The sequence below is a fragment of the Neoarius graeffei genome, chromosome 5 (genome assembly GCF_027579695.1).
Source record: "Neoarius graeffei isolate fNeoGra1 chromosome 5, fNeoGra1.pri, whole genome shotgun sequence".
NCBI classification, from domain to species: Eukaryota; Metazoa; Chordata; class Actinopteri; order Siluriformes; family Ariidae; genus Neoarius; species Neoarius graeffei.
The window spans coordinates 106,916,594-106,938,479 of NC_083573.1; the positions used below are offsets into that span (position 1 = coordinate 106,916,594).

Sequence of the window (21,886 nt, forward strand, 5' to 3'; positions counted from 1 at the left end):
TTTCGAGGAGGAGGAGTTGCAGGGATGAGAACCACTGAAATTAAGAGGTGTCATCCAAAAATAAACCATGACTAAGTGTAAAACCTAGCCTGACAATGGTACTGTGCTGAGTCTTGTGCCTTTTTAAACAAATAAATAAAAAATAAGCAGCAATCAAATAGATCAAATAAAACATTACAAAATCTATTCAAAAATATCTATTAATGTACAGTAACCAATATCACTCATGACAGTACTGCTGATACAAACTGGTCAATCACAGCTATTATTGAATTAAAATAAGGCTTACCAATGAAGGGGATAGAGTCGAGTGACTCATGCAGTTGGTCGTATCCTGAGGGTCTGTATTCGTCTCCGAACCACTGCTTGTACCCGTCTTGCACAGCATTGTTGGACCTCCAGCACTTTGGCGTCTTTGTGGGTTTCTCCATTCTACCTGTTCCATCGTTCACAGCCTGGATGTAGGATGGGTGTCTGAGGGGTAAAGAACCAAACTTTTTTGTTTTCTCCCTCCTCAAGACTACCACTGTGGCCTCTGCACCTTCAAGACCTTCCGAGCCATTAGTGGCTGCTGAAGACCCAGTCTGCTGTTTCCTTTGACTTTTGGACTGGTCAGGGCAAGGAATGGAACCAGTGGGTCCCTGATGGCTCTCAGTTTGCTGTCCAGGAGACATGTGATTTGGCACCAGGGCAGTTCTTTGGTTTTTCGTCGTCACTGAGGCTGTGGTGACACCCGTGTTTAAGGAAGCGAGAGCCTTGGCTACGTAGGAGTCGTCCAGTATAGAGGTCTGAATGGGGAGCCGTGCCTTAGAAGCAGCAGCAGTGTTACCCAGACTCTCCACTCTGGAGCTCAGAACTGGATCTGTACCTTTACTTTTAGCATTTAGTCCTGGAAGACTTTGAGTCTGTGCCACTTTGCCTGACGAGAGCGACTGCCTGCAGCCTCTGGTCTCCCCTCCAGTGCAAATAAGTGCCTTCTCCTCCGTCTCGGTTCTTCCATAAACCCTTCTGTCCATCAGTGACACCTTGCTCTCAGCCTGTCTGCCCAGATAGTCGCAAGATCTTGCCCGAGGTTTGTATGTGCTCTTTGTGGATGAAGGAAGTGCATCCTGTGATGCACTTCGATGCCAATCCCTTGACGCTGCTCGTTCTTTTACTTCTAGTCTTTCCTGAGACATGCTGCATAGAGACTGGACCCCAGAATTTGCAGGACCTCGCTCCTGACACATGCTCCTCTGCCTTGGCTGGGATCCATGCATGCTCTCTGCACTTGTTTTTGCTTTATTAGCTTGGCTTGCTGCCCGCAGACTGTCCAGTCTTTCCTGGATGGTCCTGCTACCGTAGGTATAGAGACGCTTGTTGTCAATGTACTCCTTGTAAGTCGTGTAATTCCTCCAGTCAATGTTCTGATGCATTGGGGAGCAGGGAGATGATGCGACAGCTGGAGGAGAGGGTGTGAACGGGCTCTTGGTTTGTCTACTGGATGGTGTAGATGTGGAGTCAGGGTGAAAAGGAATGTATGTGGAGAATCCCGGTGATTCTGACGGTCTTTTTGGTGTGTAGTGTAACAGTGTTCCTCTAGCAGAAGAAGAACAAGGCGTGGTTTGGGATCTCGGACGGACCGAGGAAAGGTTTTCAAGGGACATGGTACAAAGCCGTGTGTTTTTAGTCTCCTGCAACCTATCATTAGAGTTCGTGCCATATGGGTGAGGAGAACATTCCAAGGAATCCGAAACCTCCGCCCCTGCCACCCGGACATTTTCATCATATGCACATGCAACAGTCTGGATTTTGGATACCTGCGAGTGAGGAGGACATGGAGACAATTGGGTACTAGGGACTTCCAGACAATAGCCCACAGCAGAGCTTGGCTCTGCCCCCTGGGAGAACCCTCCATGAGCTCCTGAGGGAGCAGCAGGTTCATCAGTGTGCGTCATCCCTAACGTCTTAGGCTCTATCTGTGGGTAGCAGATAGGAGGCGGTGCTGGGATATTCTGGGCATTTCCACTGTATGCTTCATTCCCTTTGAGGTATGCATCTTTGGAATAGGCCTAAAAATGAGCAAACAAGTACTTAAGTACTTACATGATTGTTAATTAAGTAAGGAATAAAACACCGTGTCTCATGTTGTTATATGAAAATAGTCAACAACGCTATGTTGTGATGAAGCAGAGATCCCGTTACCACCCCAAGGGCATTAAACATGACAGAAGCATGCAACAAGAAGTGCAAGACAAAACAAAATCCAGCGATACTTAGGAGTAGTTTTGAGCCTCATACTTACACACCCTTGGCTATGGTGAAATAGGAGCACACACATACGAGGAACGATAAAGAGCACGGCAGCTTCTACCAGCCAAAGCAAACATGACTATCAACATAACACTCATCGCTCCAGTGAAAATAATGAGCCCAAATCCATTCCGCTCCCGGTTCTCTGTTATTCAAACGGTACTGTGCTACTGGTTCGGCGGTCAGCGTATCATCTGTCTAAAGCCGCGTCTTCTCTGCAAGTGTGTATGAAATAAGCACTTAGGCTGAAGTGAAAGCGAGTGAGTTATGTGTTGGACTTTTGCCATGGCAAATTTACCGAAGGTGTCAAATTACCTCGGAATACTCTCTTCCTCTCTCTCTCGCTCTCTGTTTATTAACAACATTACTAAAGCACTTACTGTCTAATGATAAACTATTAATGACCATTAAACAAGTCGAACGATTCTGGCTTAATACATAAATAATCAATCATCTCTCCCTCTCTGCTCATACCCCTCTTTTCATTTCTTTCTTTCAATAACTCACTCTCCATCCATCCATCCATCCATCCATCCATCCATCCATCCATCCATCCATCCTCTCTCTCTCTCTCTCACACACACACACACACAAGTTCCTATAAGAGTTAGGAAGAACTTTAACGTAGAGACACATGCCCCTTTTCCACCAAAGCGGTTCCAGGGCTGGTTCGGGGCCAGTGCTTAGTTTGGAACCGGGTTTTCTGTTTCCACTGACAAAGAACTGGCTCTGGGGACAGAAAAACCGGTTCCAGGCTAGCACCAACTCTCTGCTGGGCCAGAGGAAAGAACCGCTTACGTCAGCGGGGGGGCGGAGTTGTTAAGACCAACAACAATAACAAGACCGCGAAAGATCGCCATTTTTAAGCGCCGAGAAGCAGCAGCTGTACAAACGCGAAGTCATCCATTATTATTATTATTGTTGTTGTTGTTGCTGCTGGTGCTTCTTCCGTGTTGTTTTTGCTTCGATATTCGCGCCAAGGTTTATGCAAACGTAGCGACGTAACTGACGTATACAGCGACGTAATGACGTATACAAAGACGTAACTGACGTATACAGCGACGTAATGACGTATACAGCGACGTAATGACGTGGCTCCGCTTAGCACCGCGAGCTATGGAAAAGCAAACTGGTTCTCAGCTGGCTCGCAAGTTGAACGAGTTGTGAACCAGCACCAGCACCGGCCCTGAACCAGCCCTGGCACTGATTTGGTGGAAAAGGGGTAACAGAGCTGCTTTACACAGCATCGAAGACATAAACACGGACATAAAGAAGACATGTACCTATGAAAAAAAGGAAAAGAAAAGCAGATGCAATAAAATAGACGAGGAGCTGAAATCCTGCTTACCAGAGCTGTGATGTCCCGGGAGAACTGTGGGCCGAAAGACGGAAGGCAGAAAGGAAAGGAAGCAATGAAGATCAGCAAGAGCTATAATGGCCACACTAGTGCAGGATAAAACAGGCTATGCATACACACCACTGTGGTTGAGAGCATGTGTGTGTGAGAGAGAGAGAGAGAGAGAGAGAGAGAGAATTTTACAAAATATTCAAAAGGAACCCACCAGCTGCAAAATGTCTTCATCTTTAGGCATCACACAGAGCTCCAGAGACGTGTCACTGAAATCAGGAAACAGAAACACAACCATCTTTGACTGACAATCCACAAACTCACAACATGTAGGACAGTCTGTGCTGAAGAGCACACACCCACACACACACACGGAAGTGCTGAGAGGAATTTCATCTGAAATTCTAAATGAGACGAAGAAATGCTCAGAGGAAATGAAGGAGAGATAAGGCTCGGCTCAAGAGGCCACTCCTTCCGTTTCGCTGGAGATCAGGATTGATGTCTGAAAAACAAGTGATTCACTCAAAACAAAACACCCACATCTCTGCCTCCACGGAAAATAAGAAACAGGGATGGAGAAAGAGAGATGAAAGAAAGAAAAGAAAGTGCTTTACCTGTGCTGTATGAGAGCGATGACTTGTGAATATGTTTTGCCGATGATGCTCTCGCCGTTCACCTTCACGATACGATCACCTGAGAATCGAAAACACACGAGAACCCCAGCAGCACTTTTACTCCTTCAGTACAAGTTAGACTTTCCATAAAAATACCCGCTGACTATTTTGTCATTTAACTGTTTATTTAACTTTATACAGGGATGTGATTTGGGGCTGGTGAAATTATCTGAAAATTTTAGGCGGGGGTCTGGGGGCCGCAGGCCCCCAGCTGGTCCAGGGCAGCACCCTGGTGGGGGGACAAGGGGGGAAGCCCCCCGAAGCTCCTGGGTTTTGGGGTTTTCTGACTTAAAAATTGTACTAAAATGGCAAGCAAACACACAAGAAAAAACTTGTCATGATTAACAAATTCAAGCCAATTTCATGGTCAACATGCAACTCTGACACACACACACTCTCGCTCACTCTCTCTCTCACTCGCGCGTGCACACACTCTCTCACTCGCGCACGCACACACTCTCTCACTCGCACACGCACTCTCTCTCTCTCGCTCTCTCTCTCTCACTCGCGCTCTCTCTCTCTCTCACTCGTGCGCTCTCTCTCACTCGCGCTCTCTCTCTCTCTCACTCGCTCTCTCTCTCTCTCACTCATGCGCGCTCTCTCTCTCTCTCACTCGAGCGCTCTCTCTCTCTCTCACTCGCTCTCTCTCTCTCTCTCACTCACGCGCTCTCTCTCTCTCTCGCTCTCTCTCTCTTGCGCGCGCACTCTCTCACTCACGGGCACTCTCTCTCACTCGCTCGCGCTCTCTCTCTCACTCGCGCGCGCACTCTCTCACACACACACACTCACTCACACACACACACTCTCTCTCTCTCTCTCACTCACTCTCACACACACACACACACACAAACACACACACACTCTCACTCACACACCCCAAAGAACCAGCGCAGCAGGGCCTGCTAGCCCCGCGCCTTGGGACGTAATTCGCCCCGAGGTGAGCCGCAGCGCTCCGCTTAGGTTTCGTTTCTATCCCGGGCTCCAGCCCGAATTTGGACGCTCGTAGCTCGGGCAGGGGAGGTCCCAGTATCCCCAAACTTGACAGCCAGAGACCTCTGCCCTCTCCCCAAAGAACGAAATCGCTGAACAAATGTCTCACAGTCTCATGTCCAATGTCTGTAGCAACCTCTTTCTCCAACCATTCCCAGCGGAACTTGTTTTTCACTATTCTGTCGATTTCTTTAACTCGATTTGCATCTTTACGCTCGATCACGGAGGCTGCCATCTTTCAACTCTGTTTGAAGCGAGCTTACGTACAGCTATCTAACAAGCGCGTTCATTGGTTGTTACAGAGCGATGGGCCAATCACGTACCTCGTTTCATCTCAATGACGTAATTGCGTAAATGACGTAATTACGTCAATGAGATGAAACGAGGTACATGATTGGCCCATCGCTCTGTAACAACCAATGAATGCGCTCGCTTCAAACAAAGAGTTGAAAGATGGCAGCCTCCGTGATCGAGGCGTAAAGATGCAAATCCGAGGCTGCCATCTTTCAAACAAAGTCGGAACGAATAGGATACGAATGTGGATTTGAGGGAAAAATCGGAAGCATTTTTTTTTTCAAGTTTTGAGGTGAAAAAAGCGGAATTCCGCGAATTCGCGGAAAAATTACATCCCTGTTTATATCCCTCATCAAAAAAATGTCCGTGCAGGGGTTGGCCAAGGATGGCTCACGTGACATTAAACAGTTCCACTACTGATTAAGCAATGTATCTCGTGACGTCAAAAATGGAAAAAAAAATGGATATGGTGTGAGTGGTATATATTGGATATTCCATGAACTGATGCCACAATTTCAAGCTATACAGCCGACTCGAGTCACAGCTGTGGCATCGTGAGCATTTCTGTGTGTGTAGATCTATATATCATGATCATGCCTAGCGAAGAAGGTGATAGCAGGGTACATTGGACATGTGCAGGTCAAAGGTCACTCTGATGTAAGCAACAAACATGGCTGCCTCCAGTGAGTTTACGCCAAGATTCAATTTTAATACTTTAATAGTTTGGAATTTTTTGATGAGGGATATAAATCTAATATCCCATGCACTGAGAGGCTCCAGGAATAGTCACTCAGTGCAGGGTATATCTGTTTACTGTACCTAACTATTAACATGATTAAATTAAATTTTTGCCGATAGTGAATCATTTGGTGCCCAAGCTAATTCATAATGACTCACTTACTCCCCAAGATGACTCACTGATGAATCAAACAGTGCTCCTAATGAATTATTTGATGCCCATACTGAATTACTCTGTGTATATGATGAATCATTTGGTGCCCACAATGAATCACTCGATTGACTTTGTGCCCATAATGACTCACTGCGTAACCATAATGAATCACTTCATACCCATGATGAGTCATTTAGTGCCCAAAATGACTCACTTAATGCCCATCATGTATCATGTATCACGTAGCGCCCAAAGTGAATCACATGGTGCTCATTAAAAATCACTTGATTCATTTGCTGTCAACAAGGAATCACGTATTGCCCATGATGACTCGCTTACAGCCCATAATGTATTGCTTGATAAATGATTTGCTGCCATGATAAATCATACAGTGCCCATAAAGAATCACTCTGTACATGTGGCTGATCATTTTGTGCTCATAATCAATCAACGGCTCCCCATAATGAATCACCTGGTGCCCATAATGACTCATTTACTGCCAATGATGACTTACCTACCATGTTTCACTTGCTGCTCATAATGAATCACTTGATTCACATGTTGCTCATAAAGACTCACTTTGTACCCATGATGAATCACCTGGTGCCCATAATGAATCACTTGGTTCACCTGATGCCAGCAATGAATCCTTTATTGATCAAGATGAATCACTTAATGTCACACAGTGCTCCTAATTAATTATTTAATGTGAATAATAATATCAATATGTGCATCTGACAAATAATTTGGTGCCCACAATGAATCAGTTGGTGGCTATAATGAATCAATCTGTACCCATAATGACTCACTTTCTGCCCATAATGACTCACTTATTGCCAGTGACGAATCACCTGGTGCCCATAACGAATCACTTGGTATCAACAATGAATCACTTATTAGTGAGTCATTTTGTGCCCATGATGATTCATTTGCTGCCTATATTGAACCCCCTGGTTAACTTGGTGCCCATAATGACTCTCTTATTGGCCAGAATGTCTCACTTACTGCCCATAGTGACTCACTTATTTGCCATAATGACTCACTTTTTGGCAGAATGACTCACTTATTGCCCATCATGACTCACTTATTGGCCAGAACAACTCAATTATTGGCCAGAACGACTCACTTATTGCTCAGAATGACTCACTTATTGCTCAGAACGACTCACTTACTGGCCAGAATGACTCACTTACTGGCCAGAATGACTGATTGACAGAATGACTCACTCATTGCTCAGAATGACTCACTCATTGCCCATCATGACTGATTGACAGAATGACTCACTTATTGCCCAGAATGACTCACTTATTGGCCAGAATCACTAATTTACTGCTCATAATGACTCACTTATTGCCAATGATGACTCACCTGGTGCCCATAATGAATCACTTGGTATCAACAGTGAATCACTTATTAGTGAGTCATTTTGTGCCCATGATGAATCATTTGCTGCCTATATTGAAGCCCCTGGTTAACTTGGTGCCCATAATGGCTCACTTATTGGCCAGAATGACTCACTTATTGGCAGAATGACTCATTTATTGCTCAGAATAACTCACTTATTGGCCAGAATGACTCACTCATTGCCCAGAATGACTCACTCATTGCCCAGAATGACTCAATTATTGCTCAGAATGACTCACTTATTGCCCATACTGACTGATTGACAAAATGACTCACTTATTGGCCAGAATGACTCACTTATTGCCCAGAATGATTCACTTATTAGCCAGAATCACTAATTTATTGCTCACAATGACTCACTTATTGCATATAATGATTTACTTTCCATGGTACATTCAATCATTAACCTGAGTACAAAAAAAAAACCCTCTTGTGGCCAGTAAACAATCTCTTGCCATCCAAAATCAATCAACTGGTGCTTGTAATCAGCAATCTCGTACTTATAATCATTAGTGAGTCAGGCAGAGGGTTGTTTTCTCTCTGCTCACAGAAAGAGAGAAGGAGAGAAATCATGGCCATGCTACCTGTGCAGAGTCCAGCCTGGTGGGCGGAGCCTCCCTCCTTCACCTGCTTCACGAAGATAGTGTCCATCGGCTCAAGACGGCACCGCGGCCTCCCTGAGCAGGACAAAAGACAAAACGTTATTCTGTATTCACAGGACATAAATCTCCAAAACACAACAAATGTTTTATTGAATCAGGTATCAAACACGAATGCAATGCTTTTGTTTAAAAATAAAAATCAAATGACGATGGCTCAATTCATCTCTGTAGTGTTTTTAATAAAACATAAATAAATAAAATCTGTCTTAAAACAGCTTTGGAGATTCCCACATCCAGTTTTTCACACAGCGAGCTTTAAAAAGCAGCAGATGTGTGCATGGCAAATATCAGTATAGAGCAGTTTACAGGGAGAAAACATGATGGCTAAGCAAAAGCATGACCTACAAACAAACACATACACACACCATATGCTCTCCATAGTGTAATACAATGTTATGCAATTAACTTCAATTTATTTCAATGTCTACAAATATTTTTTGGAGCAAATTTATTTGTGTTATTGCTGTATAGTGTATGTCAGCAAAGATAAAAACCAGAGGTAATCTACGGGGTCCAAGCACACTTCGCATAGCGCACTCCCAGTGGCCAGTTCTTACCAAATCACATTCATCACATTCAGATTAGTATGATAATTTAATATACCAAATTTCAGCTTGATCAGACAGATGGTTCCAGAGAAACAGACATTTGAGCTAAACCCCGCCCCCTATGAATGACCACAACCTCTCTAAAGATGTAGGTTAATTGAAACTGAAATATTTAAGATGCTAAATGCATTCTGCTTGCCGCATTCACGAGGCAAATCATTTTTAGTGTGTGAAACTGATTTGCTGCAAATGACTCATTTACTGGCCATGATGAATCTTTCGGTGTCCATAATCATTCGCAGGGCAAGTCATGGTGACCATAATGACACACCCAGTACCCATAATTCATCATTTGGTGCCCATAATGAATCATGTGCTTCAAATGGTGCCAATAATGGTTCACACTGCCCGTGATGAGCCACTTATTGTCCAGGATTTATCAGTTTGTACCCATAATGAATCATTTGTTACTCATAATGAATCAGTTGGTGCTCAAATAGGAATCATTTGACTCCCATAATGACTCATTTAGTGCCCATGGTGAATCACCTGGTGCCCATGAGGAAACATTTGATACCCATAATGAATCATTTGGCTCCCATGATGAATCACCTGGTACCCAAGAGGAATTATTTGATTCCAATAATGAATCATTTAGTGCCCATGTGAATCACTTAATGCCCAAGAGGAATCATTTGATTCCCATAATGAATCATTTGGTGCCCATGGTGAATCACCTGGTGTCCGTGAGGAAACATTTGATACCCATAACGAATCACTTGGTGCCCAAGGTGAATCACTTACTGCCCAAGAGGAATCATTTGATACCCATAATGAATCATTTGGCTCCCATGGTGAATCACCTGGTACCCAAGAGGAATCATTTGATTCCAATAATGAATCATTTAGTGCCCACTGTGAATCACTTAATGCCCAAGAGGAATCATTTGATTCCCATAATGAATCATTTGGTGCCCATGGTGAATCACCTGGTGTCCGTGAGGAAACATTTGATACCCATAACGAACCATTTGGTGCCCAAGGTGAATCACTTACTGCCCAAGAAGAATCATTTGATACCCATAATGAATCATTTGGCTCCCATGGTGAATCACCTGGTACCCAAGACGAATCATTTGATTCCCATAATAAATCATTCGGTGCCCATGGTGAATCACTTAATGCCCAAGAGGAATAATTTGATTCCCATAATGAATCACTTGGTGCCTGTGAGGAAACATCTGTTATTCATAATGAATCATTTGGTGCCTTTGATGAATCATGTGGTTCACGTGGTGCCCATAATGACTCACATACTGTGTATGATGATTCATTTATTGCCCATGATGAATCAATTGGAATTTATAATAAATCATTTGGTGGCCATCACTTGGTGTGTGGAAGTGACTCTGAAGCTTTGGGGATTGAGTTTTAGTTCTCAATGTCTGGAATCAGGGAATCGACTCCTCTGATGTGAACCAACAGCAGGATGCAAACTTGATGGCTTAAAATATATATTAGAATTAAACCATGCAGCGCTTATTAAAAAAAAGAAAAGGTTAACGCGCTCATGAGGTAATGGATTCGAGAACAAAATTCATTGCCAACTATTTTGGAATTTATGTTTTTGCCCTTTTTTGTTTTTTTTTTACTTTGCCAATTACTTGCTGCAGCTGAAATATGACCGACACTGCGGTCACGCCTGCTGAGAAAAACATACATATGTATTTTTGTTTAAACTCATACTGTGTGCATGGCATATAAAAATCATGCTATGAAAATTTAAAGAGGGCAGTAAAATTGGTTAACCATAATGTCATCACCATCGTAGTGGAAAAAGATTTAAAGGCTTCTCAGACCAAGACCTCAGCTCTACTCACCTCCACTCGATCGAGTGTGTGTACGGGCGAATTGGATTACGATTGACTCGTACAGACCTGAAGAGTTGTTTCTGTCTCTGATGGAGTGGTGCTGATGATAAGGATAGATATGGATGTGGAGAAGGGAAAGAGGCAGTGCGATCACATGTACCTCACACTTTTCTGTAAAGTCTCAGCTAAAAAATATCATATTTCATTCCATCTCCCTCACACATGCAGCGGATTTCGGCTTGGGCTCAATAACACACTTCTACATCACATTACAACCGAATTCCAGTCTCATAGCATCACTATTTTCCAAAGGGTGGAGTTTTAGTAGTTCCTTTTCCCACTGATGCTTTATGACAACAAGCTTGTTTTCATTTTACTGCTGAAACGGGACGTTTCACTTTTTCACTTTTATAGAAAGACACCAGCAGAGGGCGGAGTGACACATTTTTATGTGTGTGTGCACGTGGGTGTGTATTTAGAGCTTTTTGAGGACCAAAGTTTGATAGAGAAATGTCCTCATATTGGTAGTACAGTATCAAATGTCTTCAGTCACCTAATCCTCAATCAATCAATCTTTACAAATAAAAAATATCATGTCAAAACGTGCAGCTTTTATCTGACTCCCATTTAGCTACTGACTAAAATGTAATTAGTAACTCTGTAATAATTTCTCAGGAATAATATAATGACAGTTCTTACTCCACCTGCACGTGCTCAGTAAAAGCTCTCGTGTGCAGGTTATTTGTTCTCACTAGATGTAGTAGTAACTCAAAGGTTAAGATTCTGCGCTAGTGGCTGGAATGTGGTGAATTTAAATCCCAGGATTGCCAGAGAGCAAGTGATGGATCGTTAATCAGGATCTTTAACCCTCAGCTGCTCAGATTAACACTCGCATCAAAGGTTTGGATAAAAGCATTTGGCAAGCAAAAATAAGAAACAGAAATAGAAATCAATTTGAGTGACTGGACATCCAATTCAATCCAGTACAAGTTCAATCCAATACAAGTTCAATCCAGAAAAAGTTCAGTCCAGTACAAGTTCAGTCCAATACAAGTTCAATCCAGAAAAAGTTCAATCCAGGACAAATTCAATCCAATACAAGTTTAGTCCAATACAAGTTCAATCCAGTACAAGTTCAATCCAGAAAAAGTTCAATCCAATACAAGTTCAATCCAGAAAAAGTTCAATCCAGTACAAGTTCAGTCCAGTACAAGTTCAATCCAGTACAACAGGGGTCTTCAATCCTATCCGCAAAGGGCCGGTGTAGCTGCAGGCTTTCATTACAGCCAAATTGGAGGCTCACTTGATTGTTGACTGGAGACGAGGGTGAAATGATTAAACAAGTGAAATCAGGTGTAGCTCCTGCTTGGTTGGAATGAAAGCCTGCAGCCACACTGGCCCTTTGTGGATAGGATTGAAGACCCCTGCAGTACAAGTTCAGTCCAGTACAAGTTCAATCCAGTACAAGTTCAATCCAATACAAGTTCAATCCAATACAAGTTCAATCCAGAAAAAGTTCAATCCAGTACAAGTTCAGTCCAGTACAAGTTTAGTCCAATACAAGTTCAATCCAGGACAAATTCAATCCAATACAAGTTTAGTCCAATACAAGTTCAATCCAGTACAAGTTCAATCCAGAAAAAGTTCAATCCAATACAAGTTCAATCCAGAAAAAAGTTCAATCCAGTACAAGTTCAGTCCAGTACAAGTTCAATCCAGTACAAGTTCAATCCAATACAAGTTCAATCCAGAAAAAGTTCAATCCAGGACAAATTCAATCCAATACAAGTTTAGTCCAATACAAGTTCAATCCAGAAAAAATTCATTCCAATACAAGTTCAATCCAGAAAAAAGTTCAATCCAGTACAAGTTCAGTCCAGTACAAGTTCAGTCCAATACACGTTCAATCCAGTACAAGTTCAGTCCAGTACAAGTTCAATCCAGAAAAAGTTCAATCCAGTACAAGTTCAGGGGTTTTTCTAGAAAAATTTAGTATGAGGGCGCTCACCATGGCGAGGGAGCGAAGCGACAACAGAGGGGGGGATGGTGCCGGTTGTCCGTCCCCCCCCTCCGCTGTGCGAAGCCTTTGAAAAATTGAGGCTATCTGACAGGGAAATTGTAACAAATTGTCAACATTGAAAAAGAAAAGTAATCTTCTTCTGCCCCGGACAGTCTTTGGCTTTCTTCCGCTTCGTGCCGCAGGATGACATCTTTAAATGCCCAAGTGTCAACAAAAACAGCTCGCGAACTACTTCTGTCAAAAGCTCCCGCGCCGGTGGGTGAAAGGTCATTCAGTCTCGAGAAATCTCACTCTACAAGTCAGCTGACCTAGTATGTAACCCATGTCAAATCTCGCGAGAGCAGCCGCGACAAGTAAACATGGCGCCTCAGTCTGGAAAATGCCAATTCGGATTGTTTTTGCACCGTCTGGCGGTGTATCTACTATGATTGGAATATTTTTGGAGTAATTATAACGTATTTGATGATCAGACACATTGTCACATGGTGTTGCTGGGGTGTTTTCACAGAGAAAAGATCGGTTTGAGAAAGATTGCATGTTGTGCTGTAGCATATAAGTGCATGGCCTAAGTGTGACTTGGGGTTCAATCGGCATTTCGGTAAGGGGGCGCATGCCGAGAGTAAGAGGGCGCAGAGCCCCTGTTCCCCGGTTTAGACGAAAGCCTGCAAGTTCAATCCAGAAAAAGTTCAGTCCAGCACAAGTTCAATCCGATACAAGTTCAGTCCAGTACAAGTTCAGTCCAGTACAAGTTCAGTCCAGTACAAGCTCAATCCAGAAAAAGTTCAATCCAATACAAGTTCAATCCAATACAACTTGGGACACAATAATGTGATGTAAAAATTATCATATTGTTGAAGAAAGTTTCATTCCTCTACTACTTTTTTTTTGTTTCCGTTTCCAGTTGAGAGTACGTCGTGCGCGTTCTGGCTGCCGCTTCTCACCAGAGCTTTTTTTTTTTAATTTCTTTTTCTATTTTTTTTTCTGTGTGTTTGTGTAGTTTGATGTTTGTTTGAGTGTTTTCTCCACCGGTGGTGGTGTAGCTACGGACCTAGTTTTGGGCGTCAGTTCCCTCCAGGCCTTGGTTCGCTGTGGGCGATGCCTGCGCTCCCAGCTGTGGACTGCAGTGAGCTCGTTGCTCATTTTACATCATGGTTGTCCAGCGCTCTGCGCTTTAACGCTTGGCGTGATGCTCCGAGCGATGTTGCTTGGTGGTGTCGCGGTGGCTGTGCAGGCAGTTTGGGACACACCAGCGCTTTGCGTGGTGGAGCTTCTCTGCTCACTTTGTGGATCCATGGCGTGATGTTCTGAGCGATGTTGCTGACGGCGTCGCGGCGGCAGTGCTGGAGATGTAGGACTTGTTTTCGTGCGCCTTTTGGTGGGACTGTGGTTGCTACACCACGGAATTACATCCTGACCCTACTTGGTGGACTTTTTACTTTTTTATTATTTATTAATTTTTTTCTTATTATATTTTTTATTTTTTTTCTTTGTCTACTATTGTAAAGCGTCCTTGGGTTTCTTGAAAGGTGCTATATAAATTTAACTTATTATTATTACGATATAGTAAGTTTGAAGACATGACATATTAATTTCTTCCTAATAAAGCTCCTTAAGTGAGTGCAGAAACAAGATGCCAGCCTCACAGTGCAGGTCTAAACAAGACATTCATAATGAAGCTCCGAGTTCTCCACCTCACTCCATTTCTCAAACAGCAGCTTCATTTCCATAAACTTTAACTCCAGCTCTGAGGTTTTAAACCCTCTGCCTCAAACTGCAGCTCTGATTCCTCAACCTCAAAGGAAAGCTTGAATTTCTGAACATAAAGTTGCAGCTCTGATTCCTAAAACTCAACCCGCAGCTCTGGACCTTCAGTCCTTGGCTTCTCACAGTGCAACTCTGATTCCTCAGTCTCACACTGCAATTTCTTAACTTTAATTTCTGAACTTTAAACAGCATCTCTGGTTCCTCAAACTCGCAGTGCAGCTCTGGTTCCTCAACCTCAATCTCCAGCTCTGGTTCTCAACCCTAATCTGTGTCTCCAATTCCCTAACCCCAATCTACAGCTCTGATTCCTCATCCTCAATCTACAGCTCTGGTTCCTCATCCTCACACTGCAGCTCTGGTTCCTCATCCTCACACTGCAGCTCTGGTTCCTCATCCTCACACTGCAGCTCTGGTTCCTCATCCTCACACTGCAGCTCTGGTTCCTCATCCTCACACTGCAGCTCTGGTTCCTCATCCTCACACTGCAGCTCTGGTTCCTCATCCTCAATCTACAGCTCTGGTTCCTCATTCTCAATCTGCAGCTCTGATTCCTCATTCTCAGTCTACAGCTCTGGTTCCTCATCCTCACACTGTAGTTCTGGTTCCTCATCCTCAATCTACAGCTCTGGTTCCTCATTCTCAATCTGCAGCTCTGATTCCTCATTCTCAGTCTACAGCTCTGGTTCCTCAACCTCACACTGCAGTTCTGCTTCCTCATCGTCACACTGCAGCTCTGGTTCCTCATCCTCACACTGCAGCTCTGGTTCCTCATCCTCACACTCCAGCTCTGATTCCTCATCCTCACACTCCAGCTCTGATTCCTCATCCTCACACTCCAGCTCTGATTCCTCATCCTCACACTCCAGCTCTGATTCCTCATTCTCAGTCTACAGCTCTGATTCCTCAACCTGACACTGCAGCTCTGGTTCCTCAACCCCAATCTACAGCTCTGATTTTTCTTCCTCACACTCCAGCTCTGATTCCTCATCCTCTCAGTCCAGCTCTGATTCCTCATCCTCTCAGTCCAGCTCTGATTCCTCATCCTCAAGCTACAGCTCAGATTCCTCAACCTCAAACTAATTCCCTTTTGAGTCTGGTTCCTCTCAGGGTTTATTCCTCATGGTTTCTCCTCAGGGAGTTTCTCCTTGCCCCCTGTTGCTTCTGGCTCGTTCATAAGGGATAAATGCATACATTTAAAATTTATATCCAGAATTTATATATTTCTGTAAAGCTCCTTTGTGACATGGTTCATTAACGAAAGTGCTCTACAAATAAAATTGAACTGAATTAAATTGAAACTTTAGTTCTGAGTCCTGAACTTCACACACTGCAACTTTAATTTCTGAATTTCAATCTGTAGCTCTGGTCCCTCAACCACAAACTGCTGCTTTGAGATCGAACTCTGAGATCAGTATCGTCCTAACAAAGAAAGCACCCCCCCTCAATTCCTCACTCCATCTTTGTTTGACTGTCAGAGATCAGACAGGCAGACGCTCAGGGTCAGATGGTGTACTGGACACCATGAATCATCCATCTTGGATAAATGCGTTATAATGTGACATCGGCACACTGATGATCTGGATGGACCCTGGGATTCGCTCTTTTCTCTCTCTCTCTCTCACACACACACACACACACACATAGATCTCTACTTAGCACAGCTGGTTGAGCTATGTTGGGTTTGGTCCTCCTGCTCGCTCTAAGCACTGGATTATGTTATTCTGCAGGGACTGGGAGGACGCCCATATTCTTCAGCGGCCAGACAATTACACAACACAGATGAATTCTCTCTCTCTCTCTTCTCACATTGAATTCTTGCTCCTCCCTCTTTGCTTTATCCATTATCTCCCTATTTTTCTTTCTTTTATAAAACAAATTGAGAAGAGATGGTGATGTTTTCTGAAATGGTCCAATACTCAATATGAAAGTCTTGATTATTGGGAGGTCGTGTGGGTTAAACCACCTCATAAACATGGCTGTACTGTTCTCATCCAGCTAGTTGCCTGGTAACTGCCAGTTCCTGCCACATCCAATGAGCTGCTTTCACTGTTTAAAGCAATAGGTCTCATAATATTAGCAATGACTCCAAGAGTAAATACAGTATATGAAACACTGGCATATCTGTGCATGTAACTGCGAGGAACACGATCATCGATCGCATCATAAAGAGTGCAGTGCACGCGACCTGGTGCTGAAATCACCAGCCTTTACACGCCTGTGATTCTGCTCTGATTCCTGATGATCCCTGGAGGGACGTGAGGGCTGGAATGTGTGTGTGTGTGTGTGTGTGTGTGTGTGTGTGTGTGTGTGTGTGTGTGTGTGTGTGTGAGAGAGAGTGTATGAGCCGTGCAGTGATGGTGAGAGCAGATACAGGGCGGAGTAAAACAGTCGGACTTTGGGTTTAACAGGGTCGTTAAGGATCATAAGGAATTCCAGTGTATCACTGTGTCCAATGAGAGTCCAGTAAAACAATCACCCACCGGGACTCCACCCAAACACCACAGAGTAAAGAAAGTAGGGTTTATTTAAACAGAAACTTTAAACTAATAAATATGAGATATTTTCATGATATCATCATCTTTTTCTTCATCGCCATCAACATCACCACTACCATCTTCATTCACTGCAACCACCATCATGATCATCATGATCATCGTCATCACCATCACCACCGTCATCACCACCACCATCTTCATTGCAACCACTCACCACTATCATCATGATCATCTTCATCACCATCACCACTACCACGACCATCTTCATTGCAACTGCATGCCACCATCATCACCACCACCATCACCAACACTGCCATCACTACCACCATCATCATTATCATCTTCATCATGATCACCACCATCATCATCACCACCATTACCATCATCTTCACTGCAACCACCCACCACCATCATGATCATCTTTATCACCATCACCACCACCATCATCATCACTACAACCACCATCTTCACTGCAACTACACGCTGCCATCATCACCACCACCATCTTCCCTGCAACCACCCACCGCCATCATCATGATCATCTTCATCACCATCGCCATCACCACCACCATCATTATCATCACTCTCACCACCATCTTCACTGCAACTACCCACCGCTATCATCATCATCAACACTGCCACCATCATCATCATCATCACACCACCATCTTGATCATCACCATCATCTTCACTGCAACCACCCACCGTTATCGTCATGATCATCATCACCATCATCACTTACACCACATCATTATCATCACTATGCACCACCATCATCATCATCATCATCACCATCTTGATCATCACCATCATCTTCACTGCAACCACCCACCGCCATCATCATGATCATCTTCATCACCATCGCCATCACCACCACCATCATTATCATCACTACCACCACCATCTTCACTGCAACTACCCACCGCCATCATCATCAACACTGCCATCATCATCATCATCATCATCATCATCATCTTGATCATCATCATCATCTTCACTGCAACTACCTACCGCTATCATCATCATCAACACTGCCATCATCATCATCATCATCATCATCATCACACCACCATCTTGATCATCACCATCATCTTCACTGCAACCACCCACCGCTATCGTCATGATCATCATCACCATCATCACTTACACCACATCATTATCATCACTATGCACCACCATCATCATCATCATCATCACTGCCATCTTGATCATCACCACCCTCTACAGAAGTAAGTACTGTAAGTTCTGAGTTATTATGGATCACTGTGCTGCAGTACTCACTTCTGGCACTGATCCATAAATAATACTGCAATAATTCTGCACTTCTGCTTCGATGCTCACTGCATTTCATTGGCTTTGTACCTGTACGCTGCACAATGACAAAGTTCAATCTAATCTAACCTTCAACATCTTCTTACCAAACACCCCACTCTTCACTGCCATGGTGGTGGTAGATGCTGTAGTATGCTCTGGCCCCATCCCAATGCGGCGTGCCGATGTAGCTTACAGCAGGTTATGGTCGCTGAACTGCTGGTTGTCCAGGTGGTGCTCTGAAAACAGTGTGGGCTTTATAGATAATTGGGCTAATTTTGAGGGCACTGCTGGCCTGTTAGGGCGGGACGGTATCCATCCCACTTGGGAAGGTGCTGCTCTCATTTCCTAGTCTCAGAACAGGCCTAGTTAATTTCTGACAATCCAGAGCCAAGGCCAGGGAGCAGACGAACAGGCTAAACCGACTGTCTGCTAGCTGCACAGAGTCGTCACTCAGGGTCCACTACATCGAGACTGTGTCTGTTCCCCGAGCTCAACAAAAAGGTAGAAATTTTCAGAGAGTTTGTTCCAGTAACCTAATCAATATAAAATTAGATCATACTGACTGTACAGCTGCTGCCAGCACCTTTGATCTAAAGGTGGGGCTATTAAATATTAGATCTCTTACATCTAAAGCGCTAATGGTTAATGAACTCATTACTGATCAGGAGTTTAATGTACTTTGTTTAACTGAAACATGGATTAAACCAAATGAATATATAGCATTAAATGAAGCGAGCCCTCCTGGGTACAGTTATATACACCAGCCTCGTCTAACTGGCAGAGGAGGAGGCGTCGCTGTTATTTATAATGATTATCTAGGTGTAACACACAAACCTGGTTATAAATTTAATACATTTGAAGTTCTTCATACTCATATAATGTATGTAGCCTCAAAAAATAAGTCTACTCAATTAATTCCGTTACTTATTATTTACAGGCCCCCGAGGCCATATTATAGATTATAATAATATATACTATAAATATTAGAGATTTGCTAATCAAGTCCTTCAATGGAAACCACAAGGCCGGAGAAGGAGGGGTCGTCCAAAGATGAGCTGGCAGCAGACAATCGACAGAGATCTCCAGACAGTGAACAGGAGATGGAAGGATGTGATGAGACTGGCTGTAGACAGAGCGTGCTGGACTTCTCTAACTGCCTTATGCGTCGCACGACGTGGGAGCCTCTAAGTCTAAGTAAGTAAGGGGCCATATTCTGAGTTTCTTTCTGAATTTGCAGATTTTATCTCCAATCTGGTTATTTCCTTAGACAAAGCTTTAGTTGTCGGAGATTTTAATATTCACTTCGATAACCCAGAAGACCCTTTAAAAACAGCGTTTGTGTCCATTTTAGATTCAGTCGGGATTAATCAGAATGTCATAGGACCGACCCATAATGGTGGTCACACCCTTGATCTAATACTAACATTCGGATTAAACGTAGAAAATATAGTCACACTTCCACAGTCTGAAGTTATCTCAGATCATTATCTCATCTCATTCAAACTATGTCTGAGTAATAATATATGCACCTCACCACGCTACTGTATTAAACGTACATTCATGTCAACTACTGCACAGAGCTTTATAAATGATCTCCCAGAGTTATCAACTTTGATTGGGTCACTGTCAGCCCCTGCAGAACTTGATCAGGCAACTGAATGCTTAAAGTCAACATTCCACCATACCTTAGATAATGTAGCTGCTCTTAAAAGGAAAATGGTCAGAGACAAAAAATTAGCACCCTGGTATAATGATGACACTCGCACATTAAAACAGCCCACTCGAAAATTGGAACGTAAATGGCGTCAAACAAAACTGGTAGCGTTCAAATTAGCGTGGAAGGAGAGCTTCCTGAAGTATAGAAAAGCTCTTAGTGCTGCGATATCTCTCCTCCCTAATAGAAGATAACAAAAATAATCCTAGATTCCTATTTAATACTGGAGCAAAATTAACCAGGAATAAGTCCACTATAGACACATGCACACCTGTAGTATGTAGTAGCAATGATTTCATGAATTTTTTTAATAACAAAATTGAGAATATCCGACAAAAAATTCAAACTACTAATTTAAGGTCAGACAATGTAAGTGACCCTGTAGTTAACAATATAACTGTATCAGATCATCAGTTAGAATGTTTTACTTAACTAAAAGAAACTGAATTACTTTAATTAATCTTGGCATCAAAAGCCTCAACTTGTGTACTAGATCCCTTACCTACACGTCTATTCAAACAGATAATACCTGAAGTAATTGAACCGCTTCTAAAAATAATAAATTCTTCTCTTACGATTGGTTATGTACCCAAATCCTTTAAACTAGCAGTTATCAAACCCCTGATTAAAAAACCTGACCTTGATCCCTGTCAGCTGACCAATTATCGGCCAATATCAAACCTCCCCTTTATCTCCAAGATCCTTGAAAAAGCTGTGGCACAGCAGTTATGCTCATATTTACATAGGAATAACATCCATGAAATGTATCAGTCAGGATTTAGACCTCATCATAGCACAGAAACAGCTTTGGTTAAAGTAGTAAACGACCTACTGTTGGCGTCTGATCAGGGCTGTGTCTCGCTGCTTGTGTTGCTTGACCTTAGTGCAGCATTTGATACCATTGATCATTCCATTCTTCTGGATAGACTAGAAAATGTTGTGGGAGTTAAGGGAACGGCCCTCTCCTGGCTCAGCTCTTATTTAACTGATCGCTATCAGTAAGTTGATATAAATGGTGATCTTTCTAGACATACTGAGGTAAAGTTTGGTGTTCCACAAGGTTCTGTCTTGGGTCCACTGCTTTTTTCTTTATATATGTTCCCTCTGGGTGATATTATTCGTAAATATTGTATTAGTTTCCACTGTTATGCTGATGACACACAGTTGTATGTTTCTGCAAAACCTGATGAGAGACACCAGCTTAATAGAATTGAGGAATGTGTTAAGGACATTAGACACCGGATGCTTATTAACTTCCTTCTGCTTAACTCTGACAAGACTGAAGTACTTGTACTAGGACCACATGCAGCTAGAAGTAAGTTTTCTGATTCCACAGTAACTCTGGATGGCCTTTCTGTTTCTTCACGTGCAGCAGTAAAAGACCTCGGAGTGATTATTGACCCCAGTCTTTCATTCGAAACTCACATTGATAACATCACCCGGATAGCTTTCTTTCATCTCAGAAATATTGCAAAGATAAGAAATTTAATGTCACTACATGACGTGGAAAAACTAGTTCATGCTTTCGTTACCTCCAGGTGGGATTATTGTAATGCCTTACTGTCTGGATGTTCCAATAAGTGCATAAACAAGATCCAGTTAGT

General features: G+C 43.1%; 1 protein-coding gene across 3 annotated transcripts in view; it reads right to left on the reverse strand.

The window, feature by feature from the left end:
- The window catches only part of LOC132887218 (rho GTPase-activating protein 21-like), a 189,939-nt gene that overhangs the window by 50,720 nt on the left and 117,333 nt on the right, over nt 1-21,886 (reverse strand). For 2 of the 3 annotated variants that reach the window (XM_060922706.1, XM_060922705.1), the window contains 4 exons: nt 8,479-8,571; nt 4,255-4,333; nt 3,855-3,909; nt 290-2,051 (listed from right to left, as the gene is read on the reverse strand). In XM_060922706.1, the coding sequence (XP_060778689.1) occupies nt 290-2,051; nt 3,855-3,909; nt 4,255-4,333; nt 8,479-8,571 (1,989 nt within the window). Of the gene's footprint in view, nt 1-289; nt 2,052-2,288; nt 2,502-3,854; nt 3,910-4,254; nt 4,334-8,478; nt 8,572-21,886 lie in introns of those variants that run through there. The other variant, XM_060922707.1, reaches the window with a different exon arrangement.